Source organism: Mizuhopecten yessoensis, unplaced genomic scaffold (assembly GCF_002113885.1).
Source record: "Mizuhopecten yessoensis strain PY_sf001 unplaced genomic scaffold, ASM211388v2 scaffold6363, whole genome shotgun sequence".
Taxonomy (NCBI): Eukaryota; Metazoa; Mollusca; class Bivalvia; order Pectinida; family Pectinidae; genus Mizuhopecten; species Mizuhopecten yessoensis.
In genome coordinates this window covers 383,619-397,310 of record NW_018406512.1, presented here as the reverse complement: position 1 = coordinate 397,310, position 13,692 = coordinate 383,619, and the positions used below count along the sequence as shown (strand labels likewise).

Genomic DNA, 13,692 nt, shown 5'->3' with positions numbered 1-13,692 from the left:
GAGTTTATGCAACTGAACTTTAAATGTTTACTTTAAAATTTATGTATATCAATTCAAGCATGTATATGTGCTCACGTGGAGCAAAATCAGCTGCTAGTTTCCGTTCCCTAAATTATGTTAAAAATTAAGTGTTTACAAATACTCTTTAAACCAAGACAAATATTTCTAAAGCAAACGAAATAGAAATGTATTGCATTTTACGAAAAAATACATCAAATATTTTGATGTTTTGTAGCAAAATTACCACAATGGGTTGCTGTTGCAATTAGCCATTAAACGTAAGTGATCAACAATATTATATCTGTGAAATACACTAACCGAAAGCTGTTTCTGTCACATCAATGTAAACAAAGATTATTTTCAGTTATGTTACTGTAATTGTGTTCAAAGATGTTTAATTGATAATTATTATATTTATAAAGATTAAAAAAAGATTCTGCTACATTAAGTAATTGATTTTGCTGTGATAATATTATTTTTTACTTGTTAATGTTGATAATATTTTACATGGTTCTCATATTAAGTGTTTTATAATGTATTTCATTTAAATAAATAAATAAATAGAGGCGCTTTAACGAGTTGTTGTTGTTTGTATATATGTCTATCAAATTTGAAAATAAAACAAGTTTTACGATGCGTTTAACATAAATATATCTATTGCATAATGGACTAATATAATTTCCTAGTTTTTAAGTGTCAAGCAATATAAGACTCGGTCCCCATATACTTATCTTCGTGTCGTATTTAGATAAAGGAGGTATGTTACACACTGGTATATAACTGGGTTTCAGAAATAGCTAACCAGGCCCTATATCACGAACAGTAACGTGTACACTGGAGAATGAAACCGAAAAAGAATCATAATATCTGTCTTGGTAATTGTCACTGATAGTTATCATAAGGCTTTATTTTACATCCATTTTATATTTAACACACATGTTGAAACCATTGGAGATCTTTTTCTTTTAGGATAGAATAACAGCGCATCATTTACACATCATCATGCATATGAAAAATTCCACACATAAATATAGTGAGATATTTGTGTAAATTTGCAAAACGTTTCACCTAAGAAACAAGAAAAAACAACTTTCTATGAATGTCTAAGACTTTATATAAATCCTCTCAGCAACACCAGCTACATTTATTTGACAAATGCAATTCCTCCCTCCCACGGATAGAACTTTTCAACAACAGATAACAGAAAGCCCTGGCTAAATAATGCTTCCTAGTCTCGCACTATTCACTCTGTCGTGCCCCAAGACACTGTCGTTATAGCATTGACTGCTCTTTCTGATTTCCCACAGAGGTTGTGAATTCTAACGCGTAACTATTTCCATATGATTCTTTTTCAAATACACCACGAAGGTCCTTCAGCAATACCTCATAAACTTCCGAAATGTTAATGGTCCTTGGTAACAATTTCGCAAACCTAGAAACACCCCAAGAGAGCAAACGCTAAGGGCTACGCTTATTTAAGATTTGTCTAAATCTGCAGCGGGAAAACAAACACTAGTTTTCCTTGTCGGAACAATGAAACTCTAGAAACAGTGCACAACAGACACCAGATCAATAGTACCTCATAATATTTACATTTCCACTGCACAAAGCCTAGATGTTTCTACCGGGCCCAATATATGTTATTTCCGTATAACATGCATTGGGCTATTGTGACGACGCTTTGCGTATGACGTCATAACTCTAACGTTGGAGATTGCACTGCTCCACTGTCAAATGGTGGCTGTTCTCTGTATGGATTTACCCTGACGTTGAAACATGTTCAGACTAATATTATGTCTTTATTTCTGTGTGAACTGTAAGTTGATTAGGGCTCATATTACTCATGGAGGTTACCGTTGTTGGTGAAGCCATGGGTTAAAATATTCGTGTAGGCTTGAATACTTGGTTCAGATTTTAACTCCTTAACAGTGTGCTTTGTTTTGTAAGGGGTCTTTCATTCAACGGCCATTTAAGTTTAATCATCATGTTGGCTGGCGATAACAGTCAGACGGACAGCTAGACAATACAAAATACAGATCAGATCCTTTTTTATCACGAGCAGAAGGAATATGTTTTAATTGCAAAAAATTGAGGTGTTATTGTAGTTAAATGCATTTAGTTCCGGCATCGTCATAATTTTATAGTTTTAGTGATGATGAGTTCTAATATAGTTACGTTTGACGTAATTTTGCACTCAATATTGTTTTTGATTTTTTGGGGTTTTTTGCACACATTATTATTATAATCTCGGAAAAAACAAATATATAATCATCCATAAGTTAATTTCTTTTCTATATCAGACTGAGAATGGATTCTTATATTGATAAACTTATTGACTTGAACTAGCCTATGATGTTTTATGCCAAACATACATCTTTGAATGATAAAGCAATGTCAATTGTCTTTATGTGTATATATGCCGTTTTGTCACATTTGTTTTATATTGTGTTTATTGATCAAATGCCATGCCTGTTTTCAGAATGATAACAGTTATACATGTCAATATTATTTACAATATCTTTATTCATCTCAATGCCAATTGTTCTACATTATGAACTTCTTTGCCATTCACATCACTTTCTCTACCAGTATTCATCCACCTCTCATGAATATACTTTTTGACAATGGCTAAACTAGTGATTTATCCTGGTATGGAGGGAGAAGTGAATGGCAAATTACTTTGTATTCGTGTCTCTGGTGTTTCACTGAACTCGTCTTCTATCAATTTGCATTTTCATTTACTACTTCTCTACATATTATTGGTATGTGGTGATATTCATCCGAATCCTGGACCGTGTTCACAGGAAAACACTAATATCCGTCTTAATAATATATCTGTCTGTCATATTAATATTTGTTCTTTAAGGAACAAAACCCACATTCTTGATGCTGAATTTTCTGAATATGATATTCTTTGTGTTACCGAAACCCCATCTTAATAATTCCATCTCTGACAGCGATATCTCTTTCGAAAATTTTGGTAATGTTTTTAGAAAGGTTCGGACTAATAATGGTGGAGGCGGGGTACTTATTTATACTAAAAATAACATAAATATTAAACGTAGAGTTGATTTAGAATCAGATGATCTTCAACTTATATGGATTGAAGTAACCACTAATAATAAACCCATTCTTCTTGGTTGTATATACAGACCCCCTAACTCTCTCGTAGGCTTTTGGGATAGACTTGACAACAATCTTGACAGTATTGTTGATCTGCAAAAAGAAGTTGTATTGGTAGGAGATATAAATGTTAACATGTTATATCTTAATCCAAACTCTCATTTTTATCGACTATTATTAAAATATGGTTTTGAAAATACTGTCTCTGAACCTACCAGGATCACTCCTTTATCTTCAACATCACTTGATATCATAATAACTAATAATGTAAACTTTGTAACTAACAGCACAGTCCATCCTCCTTCCTGTAGTGATCACTGTCCTGTCAGTGTTGACCTAAACGTCAAAACCTTAAAGAAACGTGCATACAAGAAATCATTACTTTACTTTAATAATACTGACTTTGACGGAGTCAATGCTTATCTAAACTCAATTGACTGGGATGTTGATCTACATGGGGATATTGAAAACAAAGGTGTTTTTTTTCTTTCTGACAAAATCCTATCTGCCTTAGATCAATGTGTTCCTCATAAAACTGTAACTATTAGGCCTAACGATAAAATTTGGATGACTAATGACATAAGACTGAAAATAAGACAACGAAATCGTCAGCATTCTAAATCCAAATTATACAATACTCCAGCCTCCTGGAACAAATTTAGAACTATTCGGAATGAAGTAATTTTATTAACACGTGAGGCCAAAGAAAAATATCTTTCAAAATTACAATCTTCTCTAATAGACAAATCCATACCCCCAAGGAAATGGTGGCGTGTTGCAAAATCTGTTATGAATCTTAAAAATAAATGTGAAATTGACTCTCCTTTGGTTATTAATGGCATACTCAAAATACATCCCGTCGACAAAGCTGAATCTTTTAACGATTATTTTCATCAATATCTGAAACCGGAAAGAATGCTGATGATTTACCAACCGACTGTAACCGGCCAGAGCACAGCTTCTCGACATTTGACATTACAGAACAGGATATTATTGACCTGTTTCACCAACTCAATACTAATAAACCCCAAGGCCCTGATTCCATCCCTCCAAAATTTGTTAAAGGGGTATCTCAATCCATATTAAGACCTCTGTTACTAATCTTCAATAAATCTATTTCCTCCAGTATTCTCCCTTCTGGATAGAAAAATGCTCATGTTACACCCGTGTACAAGTGCAAGGGTGCAAGAAGTAACCCATCTAATTATAGACCAATCTCTGTTACTCCTATTTTTAGTAAACTTCTTGAAAAAAATGTTTTTAAAAATATGTTTAATTATCTCTCAAGATATAATATTGTTTCTAAGAATCAATCAGGGTTTCTACCTAAAGATCCAACTGTCTACCAATTATAAGTTATATATGATGCAATTGTAAAGCACTTGGATAAAGGTAAAGAAGCTAGAATGATATTTTGTGACATCAGCAAAGCTTTCGACAGGGTGGTTTAATTTTCAAATTCAAAAAAAATGTTTGTTTTGCGGTAATATTTTGAAATGGTTTTCTTCGTATTTAATTGATAGGAGACAGAGGGTGGTCTTTGATGGATTTAAATCTAACTGGAAAACGTTAAAGGCGGGGTTACCACAGGGGTCAGTTTAGGGCCATTTTTATGTTTACTGTACATAAATGATATCGGAGAAAATTTAATCTCTAATGTCAAGCTTTTCGTTGACGACACGTCTTTATATGCATTGATAGAGGGAAACAGACAGGAAGCTGCTGACATACTAAATGAAAATCTCTTTCTGGGCTGATAAATGGGGTATCATCTTCAATCCGGGTAAAACGGAGGCTCTAATTTTCTCAAGGCGGTTCGACTCTGAGACGTTGCATCCTAACCTATTTTTTAATAATGCAGTTATTAATAACGTTATTGATCATAAACACCTTGGTCTTATTTTCAATGGCAAAGTCAGCTGGTCAACTCATATAAATTATTTATGAAAAAGCATATAAAAGACTGAATACACTTAGAATGTTAAAATTTGAGATTGATAGAAAATCCCTTGAAACAATATATATATCATATGTTCGTCCTATCCTCGAATATGCTGATATTGTATGGGCTAACTGTTCCCAGAGAGAGTACAACGTCTTAGAGTCAATCTAATTTGAAGCAGCACGCATTATTTCTGGTTTAAGACGAGGAAAGAGCCATAACATTTTATATAGAGAGACTGGCTTTGTTACACTTAGTAAAAGAAGACATTTACACCAAAAATTGCATTTTTTAAATTCTTTAATAACAATTGTCCATCTCATGTGTCAGACTTGATACTGCTCTTTCTTAATAACTTTGAACATTACAACTTTCGACACAATAGGTTATTTGAAATGTAATATCTGTTTCCAAACTCCAAAGTATGTTGGATAAGGGTAAGTCAGTATAAGTTTTGGTGGGAATATTTCATCTTAAAACTTTGCAATGTTATCAGATATATTATAAAGCACGAGGTGTTGAAATGTACACTGACGGATGATCTAGGTCAGGTTACTTTGAACATTACAACTTTCGACACAATAGGTTATTTGACATTCCAGTACCAAGAACGCATTTACATAACTCTAGTTATTTTCCAAAACTGATGTCAGAATGGAACAATCCAGCCTGTCTGTTTTCCACTATGACATATATTGGAGCTCTGAAAAAGGAATGTTACGTTCATCCCATATAGATGATGTTCACCCAATATTTAGTAACATTTGTAAATATCACGGTAATAGAAAAATTAACATAACATTGTGTCAGTTAAGAAATTCTGCAAGTAATTTAAATTCAGATTTATTTAATGCACATCTAAATGATAGCCCTGCTTGTATATGTGGCTCCACCTTCGAAGATCGTGATCATTTTTTCCTGCACTGTCCTTTTTATACTAACCAACGACTAATATTACTTAACTCTCTGTCAGCGATGAGTGATGCTATTCCACTCAATACCCAAACTTTTATTTATGGTTTTCAATCACGAGACGTAAATATGAATATAAATATTATGGAGACGGTTCAGAAATGTCAGCAAAGTTCCTGAGAATTGTTAAATAATCAACAATCAACATAGTCAAACACTATTTGTCGGACTGGGTAGTTTATTTTAGTGCACATCACTACTAAAAATTATGACATGTATTTATAGTACCACAAATATATGGTAACTTTACATCCGAAATCTACAATAATGTTCACCTCACTACCAAACTCTGATAGCCAGCCTCGTCATTGTTTGACATATACCATGTGATATAGTTATATATAAAGTACTTTAAGTGGAACTATGTGTAATATGACTCATAATTACATGTATGAAGTAGGAACAATGGCTATTTAAATAATTAAGCGCGCTTTGTGTAAGTAGCTTTGTAATGGTTGATTATTTGGCACCGTGTGTTTAAGTGACGGAGACACCAGTAAGGACAGACTGAAGTCCCTATTACAAGATGACTGTCAGTAATATTCTTGGTTTGGTTCTTATTGTATTGGTGTCAGGTAAGTTTTTTAAAATTTGAGATATTTAAAAAGAAATACGTAAAATTATTTATTCTGATATCATGTTTAGACGACCAGCCTGTAGAGGCCAGCAAGCCTTATCTCCTGGCTCTTGTTGAGTGACCTATAGTTACACACAGTTAATTTGGGCTATAACCATGGCTATGCCATACATTTGAGAACAATTTAGTGGTTGTTTAGTTTCTACATTCGACATATTAACGCGTATTAATTGAACAGTATAGTAAATGGTCAAAGAATGAAAACATGACCTTAAATCGGTAACAAAAATAAGCTATCCGGCCATTTTGCGTAGTTAATAATGATTACTGGAGAACATGTTAATAGTCTCATTAGCTACTCATGAAGAGGTTGGCGTATAGTTACTAGTGGGAGACTTCATCAAGGTGGCTTGTTGATAGTAGTATACCGCTTCATTAAAGACATTTATCGCCGTTTATTATAAATATTACATATTTCATTGGCAAAGAAAATAGAATGATACTTACTATAGCATCAATGTATAACAGAAAATATGTCCGGGCTATCTGAAAATTAACAACAGGATATGACACTAAAACTAAAGGATACACATCATGAACGCCCATGGAAAACCTTAAAACTCTACGAACATTTCTGAGGCGATACTAAGTGATGCGGAACCACAGACACCGTGGTCCGATAAGGTTTATTTGTTCTGCTCCACTTGAGGAACCCGTTAGTATGTATCAAGTAAATTTTAAATGATATATGTCACCATTCATCTTTGTTAGCCCATCTGTAATCATGCTAGACATTTGAATATTATAGCTGGGAATCAGGTCAGGATCATTTCCGTATCATTACTGCAGCTTAGATTGTAGTTCATCTGTTAGAAACCCTAAGTTCTGAATTGATCATGAATCCAATCTTCGGGTGAGCATAAAGTAATCTTGCCCCTTGGGTAGACTTTTTTCTATCTTACTCCAAAGGAGGGAAAGATTCTGTTTCAGTTTTAATAGACATGATTATTCTTATCTCCCTTAGACGATCTTCTTATCAATGTTCTTTTTCTCTCTTGCTTGCTCTTAAAAGATTGTTTTCTCTCTTTGGCAGTGTTTGTAGAGATATGTTTTACTTTCTCCCTTTGGTGGTGTTTGTAGAGACATGTTTTACTTTCTCTCTTTGGCAGTGTTTGTAGAGACATGTTTTACTTTCTCCCTTTGGTGGTCTTTGTAGAGACATGTTTTACTTTCTCCCTTTGGCGGTCCTTGTAGAGACATGTTTTACTTTCTCCCTTTGGCGGTCTTTGTAGAGACATGTTTTACTTTCTCTCTTTGGCGGTCTTTGTAGAGACATTTTTAACCTTCTCCTTTTAGAAGTCTTCGTAGAGACATGTTTTACTTTCTCTATTTGCCGGTCTTTGTAGAGACATGATTTACTTTCTCCCTTTGGCGGTCTTTGTAGAGACATGATTTACTTTCTCCCTTTGGTGGTCTTTGTAGAGACATGTTTTACTTTCTCCCTTTAGAAGTCTTTGTAGAGACATGTTTTACTTTCTCCCTTTAGAAGTCTTTGTAGAGACATGTTTTACTTTCTCCCTTTGGCGGTCTTTGTAGAGCCATGTTTAACCTTCTCCCTTTAGAAGTCTTTGTACAGACATGTTTTTCTTTCTCCCTTTGGCGGTCTTTGTAGAGACATGTTTAACCTTTTCCCTTTAGAAGTCTTTGTAGAGACATGTTTTACTTTCTCCCTTTAGAAGTCTTTGTAGAGACATGTTTTACTTTCTCCCTTTGGTGGTCTTTGTAGAGACATTTTTAACCTTCTCCATTTAGAAGTCTTCGTAGAGACATGTTTTACTTTCTCCCTTTGCCGGTCTTTGTAGAGATATGATTTACTTTCTCTCTTTGGCGGTCTTTGTAGAGACATGTTTTACTTTCTCCCTTTGGCGGTCTTTGTACAGACATTTTTAACCTTCTCCCTTTAGAAGTCTTCGTAGAGACATGTATTACTTTCTCCCTTTGCCGGTCTTTATAGAGAAATATTACTTTCTCCCTTTGGCGGTCTTTGTAGAGCCATGATTTACTTTCTCCCTTTGGCAGTCTTTGTAGAGACATTTTGTACCTTCTCCCTTTAGCGGTCTTTGTAGAGACATGTTTTACTTTCTATCTTTGGCGGACTTTGTAGACATGTTTTACTTTCTCCCTTTAGCGGTCTTTGTACAGACATGTTTTACTTTCTACCTTTAGCGCTCTGTGTAGAAACATGATTTACTTTCTCCCTTTGGCAGTCTTTACAAACATGTTGGACTGTATCAGTGTTATGAAAACACAGGAAACTAAGCAAAGCAATATGCACCAACGGGTTATTTCAGGTAATGTTTGATTGGTTGGGTATGAGAAGGTATTTCGTCACTTAATGGACTGCGTTGGTTATAATTTCGTATAGGGGTTCTAAAAACTTTCCTTTCTACTTGGTTAACTGTTGTTATCGTTTGTATTTTGAATGTCTTGTGTTCCAGACACGAAAGCCTATACGATGTGCTATCACTACAATAGCGCTTATGGATATGCGGATTACACAGGCTACTGTTTACAGGGATGTTGTGGTTCCCAGTGCTGTGAAAATACCACAGAGACACCAGAGCTAGACGATAGTACCGTGTAAGTTAATGCAGATTGCTTCTTTTTCTTGAACACTTATTTACGAGATATGGTCCGAAAGTACAACGACAGTTTTCAACAGTTAGATATTTGAGTTACAGACCGATTAACCTCGCCAATAAACGTGAAAATTAGATATCTCCAAAGAATATAGGTTAATGAAATGTGTCCCACAACCACTATCGGTTTCCTTACTCCTGACTAAATGGATAGACCCACTGGGAGTTGATGAAACATGTTGGTACCCCACTAGTGTGTAACACCCTGGACGTCATTTAGTTTATCAACCTTCTTATTATGACATCAAGTAACAACGCTTTGCAACGTCTTCTTCTTTTTAGTGTCATAGTTAATAGTTTTCAGGAAAATCAGAATAATGTATTCCAAAGAGGAACCTGTGTTGTTCTAGATATTCAACCATCACTCGTTCGGGAACCTCAATATACGATCTCTCCTGCTGAATCACACACTAGATGATCTGCCTTATACAATGTGTAGGAACACACAATACGGGATTTCCATGAAAGGATTACACAATACGAGATTTCCATGACAGGATCACACAATACAGGATCTCCATTACAGGATCACACAAAACATGATCATATTATACAGGATCACACAAAACGTGGACATATAATACAGGATCTCCCTAACAGGATCACACAATACATTATCCCCCTTACTGGGTCAAACTTTAGAGGAAATCAATTACTGCATCACACAATTCAGGATCTCACTTACAGAATCACACAATACAGGAACTACATTACAGGATCACACAAAATATTATTTCCATAATAGAATCACACAATACAGGATCTCCTTCACAGGATAACACAATACAGGATCTCCATTACAGGATCACACAATACAGGAACACCATAACAGGATCACACAAATTGACACAATACAGGATCACAGAATCTAGAATATAGTATCGCGCCTATAATATCTCTTGACAAAACATTATCTCTATAAGATGAAACTGAAGAATTTCTACTGAAGGATAACGTACAGTAAGATCACTACGTATAGGATCACAAAATGTAGAATATGTCTGATAGGTTCACTTCAAGTATGATCTTTCCATTTACAGGTAATATGAAAACGTAACATGACCTCCCAACGTACTGGAGTACTATATTGATGTCACATGACCTCCCTTTACACATTGGTACTATACTGATGTCACATGATTCCCCTATGTCACATGACCAGTCTATGTACTGTGGTACTATGTAAATGTCATATGTCCTGTGACTTGTACTGTTATATTGGTGTTACAGGGCCGCTGTAGTTCTTGGCTGTGTGCTTGGCTTTGCACTCATCGTCGCCATCATCATCATCATTGGCTTATGTTGTTACTATAAACAGAAAACGAGGAACCAGATCCAGTGTGGACAGGTGTTGAGTGCCCCACAGCCACTGATGTTTCAAGGTTTGCTCTCAGTTCTTATGTCACTGAATACATACCTGGGAAGATTATTTTTCATATGATAAGCACGTCTTTTTCGTTCTTTATTTTGGATGCTGAAAATTCTACTATAGGAAAGATATTTTTTAAATCGCTTACAAATTTATTTCATCGCAATGTGTAGTCAAACTCTTGCAGGAAAATGTCAGCTTCTCTAATATTGATCGGCTTTTAAAATTAATATTTACTACTTAAAAGATTACATAGCGTTTTATCCTGAATCTATATTTCTTAATTATAAATAAAACGACTAGCAATCAATGTAAAATATACCAGAACTGCAAAATAACATTCAGCTAAACAGATTAAACGTCATATCATTGTCTTTGCGTTATGACATCATATCATTGTCTTTGCGTTATGACATCATATCATTGTCTTTGCGTTATGACATCATGTCAATGTAAGATGGAGGAACTTCTTCTCCCATTTCTGCGTACGCAAGATATACGTGTCCCATTTAAATCTGATTTATTTTATAAATATCTTTATATTTACTAATATTGTTGTTTTTGTGGTCTTTAGGTGATATTTTTCAATCTCCAAGTATGTAATTTTAGTGGGCTTTTTTTCTTAAAATATACTGGATTAATTGTTTTGAGTCAAGTCGTAAATTTGCTTTGAATATCTATGTGTTTTAATGCATGTTATAACAATGCCTTGGTTGTAACGAGTTGCCTTAAGGAGGCTTCATTGATTTTTTTATAACTTTATAGGTTATCTACTTACTTAACAATTAAATGTATATAAACATACGAATGTGAAAAACTTTTTCCGAAAATTATCAATGCATTAGAAAGTATAATATATATACACCTTCAATAACTTTAAGCATCATAAAATATCATAAAATGGTATTAATGTTTCTTTGTTCTGTAAAAAGTGTTAACTTTGAGCACCGTTAACATTAAGTCCATGGTTGCACTTACCTATAATTTTGTCAATATTTTCCAGGTACATATTCCCATCCCCCTCCTAGCCACCTGTCTCCAATCTCGCACAATCACACGCTTGGTGTCTCATTTCGTCCGTCACACGGACACTTTCAGTCCGACTTAGGCGGTCAACATGCACGAATCGAAATGACCCAGTTCCCTATCGGACAGCGAAATGACCCTCCTGGTTATCACCCCGAACTTGACCATGGAGGCCAAAATGGCCCACCAGGCTATGAAACCTTACCAGACACAACCAACGGAAATCCACCTTCAGCACCTCTCCCGGATTTAAGGTATTGATGATGATGAATTGAAACACGTGACGAACAACATCTGCATAAAAAGGGGTTTAAGACATTCAAATACTTATAGAGTTTTCAAAAAGATGATATTTACATTTCCACTGCAAGTTCTTCTATGAGCATTCCCATAAGAAAATGCGTTCATAGGGCTATGAACGCAATAAGATCAGCGTCATTTCGGTGGAAGCAAATATTTTGGTGACGTAAGGCTGTTCCAGGAGTCTCGTTTGCACTGACGACAAAAGCACTTAAATATCGTCAATACAAGGGAATCACTGTATTTGGTCAATAATAAGTAAAAATTTAGAATGTAAATATAAGGATTGAACGGCTTTTTTTTAAATGTTCATGCCGGTATGAACGCAAATCGATAACATGTATTTTGAAATTAATGTATATTAATTAAAAAATGAGTATGTGCTCACATGATCCAAAATCAGCTACTAGTTTCGAAGTGTTCAGTTCCCTAAACCATGCTAAAAAGTAAGTGTTCACTATTACTCTGTAAATTGAGACAAATATTTCGATAGCAAAAGAAATCAACACGAAGTGTATTTTACACAGGAATACATATGAGCCGAGGTTGTAATCTTGATGTTTTGTAACAAAACTACCACAATATGTTGTTGGTGCGATTTATCATTAAACGTAAGTGAACCAGAAGCTATTTCTGTCACATCAATGTAACACAAAAGTTCCAGTTGTGTTAAATTTGTCCAAAGATGTTTCTTTGATATTTATGTACAAAATATTGTTTATGTGCAAAATGTTTCTACTACATTAATGAATTTAAACATGTTGATGTAATTGAAAAACGTGCCTTAAAATTGGAAAACAATTGTATTGCACGATATGATCACTTTGACCAGTAAGGACTCATCCGTGGTACTAAAGGTGAAAGAACGAAAACGCATGACAGATGTGTTCTGAAACATTTTTAGAATACAGCGAAATGGGAAAGGTGCCAATAAATCTCTATAAAATCTGGCTTAAAATCTGGCTAAATCTCTGGCTAACAAGGTAACGGCAAACCTCGGTAACTGATAGTCTGCCAGTCAGTTATGTAAAGCACCTGTTTGGATTTTTTTAGTTTTTCAAAGCAGAAAGTAAAACAAAGTTAACATTTTAATGCACCAGATGACCTTTCGTCTCAGACTCGTCAGTGGTACTCCACAACGAACTGCTGATTCTTCGCTAGCCATGGGTTACGATCTGGTACAATCTACCTACTCCTCAGTAGACCGAAGATCACCCAAACATGTGATATATACGCTCCTGTTATATGTATTTACTTTAAGATGTTTCTGTCATATTAAAGAACACAAATATTCTATCATACTATATGCCTAATTATATTTCTATCATAGGATTGTCACTAATGATGCTATATGTCTTCATTAAATGTACTCAAAACGGTTGTTATCTATTACTGAGCTAAACTAAATGCATAGGTTATATTACACGTTTCACAGAGATGTTTCGGTCATGTTCATGTTACCAAATATGTTTATTCAGGCGAATTTGATTATATCCGAAAGCAGCAATTGAGAGAGGTAATTGGCCAGTTGTTTAAAACTGATCCGTGGAAATACTAGTAACGTCCCTCTGTAACGTCACCGTGGAAACACTAGTAACGTCCCTCTGTAACGTCACCGTGGAAACACTAGTAACGTCCCTCTGTAACGTCACCGTGGAAATACTAGTAACGTCCCTCTGTAACG

The 13,692-nt window shown here is 34.9% G+C and overlaps 1 protein-coding gene across 1 annotated transcript; it reads left to right on the top strand.

Annotated features, from left to right (window-relative positions):
- Positions 1–6,534: 6,534 nt before the first annotated feature.
- Positions 6,535–12,282, top strand: LOC110452019. The gene is made up of 4 exons (XM_021500277.1): positions 6,535–6,612; positions 9,113–9,254; positions 10,544–10,695; positions 11,686–12,282. The coding sequence occupies exons 1-4, from the start codon at positions 6,564–6,566 to the stop codon at positions 11,967–11,969; spliced, it is 627 nt and encodes a 208-aa protein (XP_021355952.1). The 5' UTR covers positions 6,535–6,563; the 3' UTR covers positions 11,970–12,282.
- Positions 12,283–13,692: the final 1,410 nt, after the last annotated feature.

Excerpts from the sequence above, each read along its gene's own strand:
- LOC110452019 (XM_021500277.1), top strand. The coding sequence starts at position 6,564 with ATGACTGTCAGTAATATTCTTGGTTTGGTTCTTATTGTATTGGTGTCA. Across the intron at positions 6,613-9,112 it reads TCTTATTGTATTGGTGTCAG|ACACGAAAGCCTATACGATG; the intron begins GTAAGTTTTTTA and ends CTTGTGTTCCAG. Across the intron at positions 10,696-11,685 it reads ACAGCCACTGATGTTTCAAG|GTACATATTCCCATCCCCCT; the intron begins GTTTGCTCTCAG and ends AATATTTTCCAG.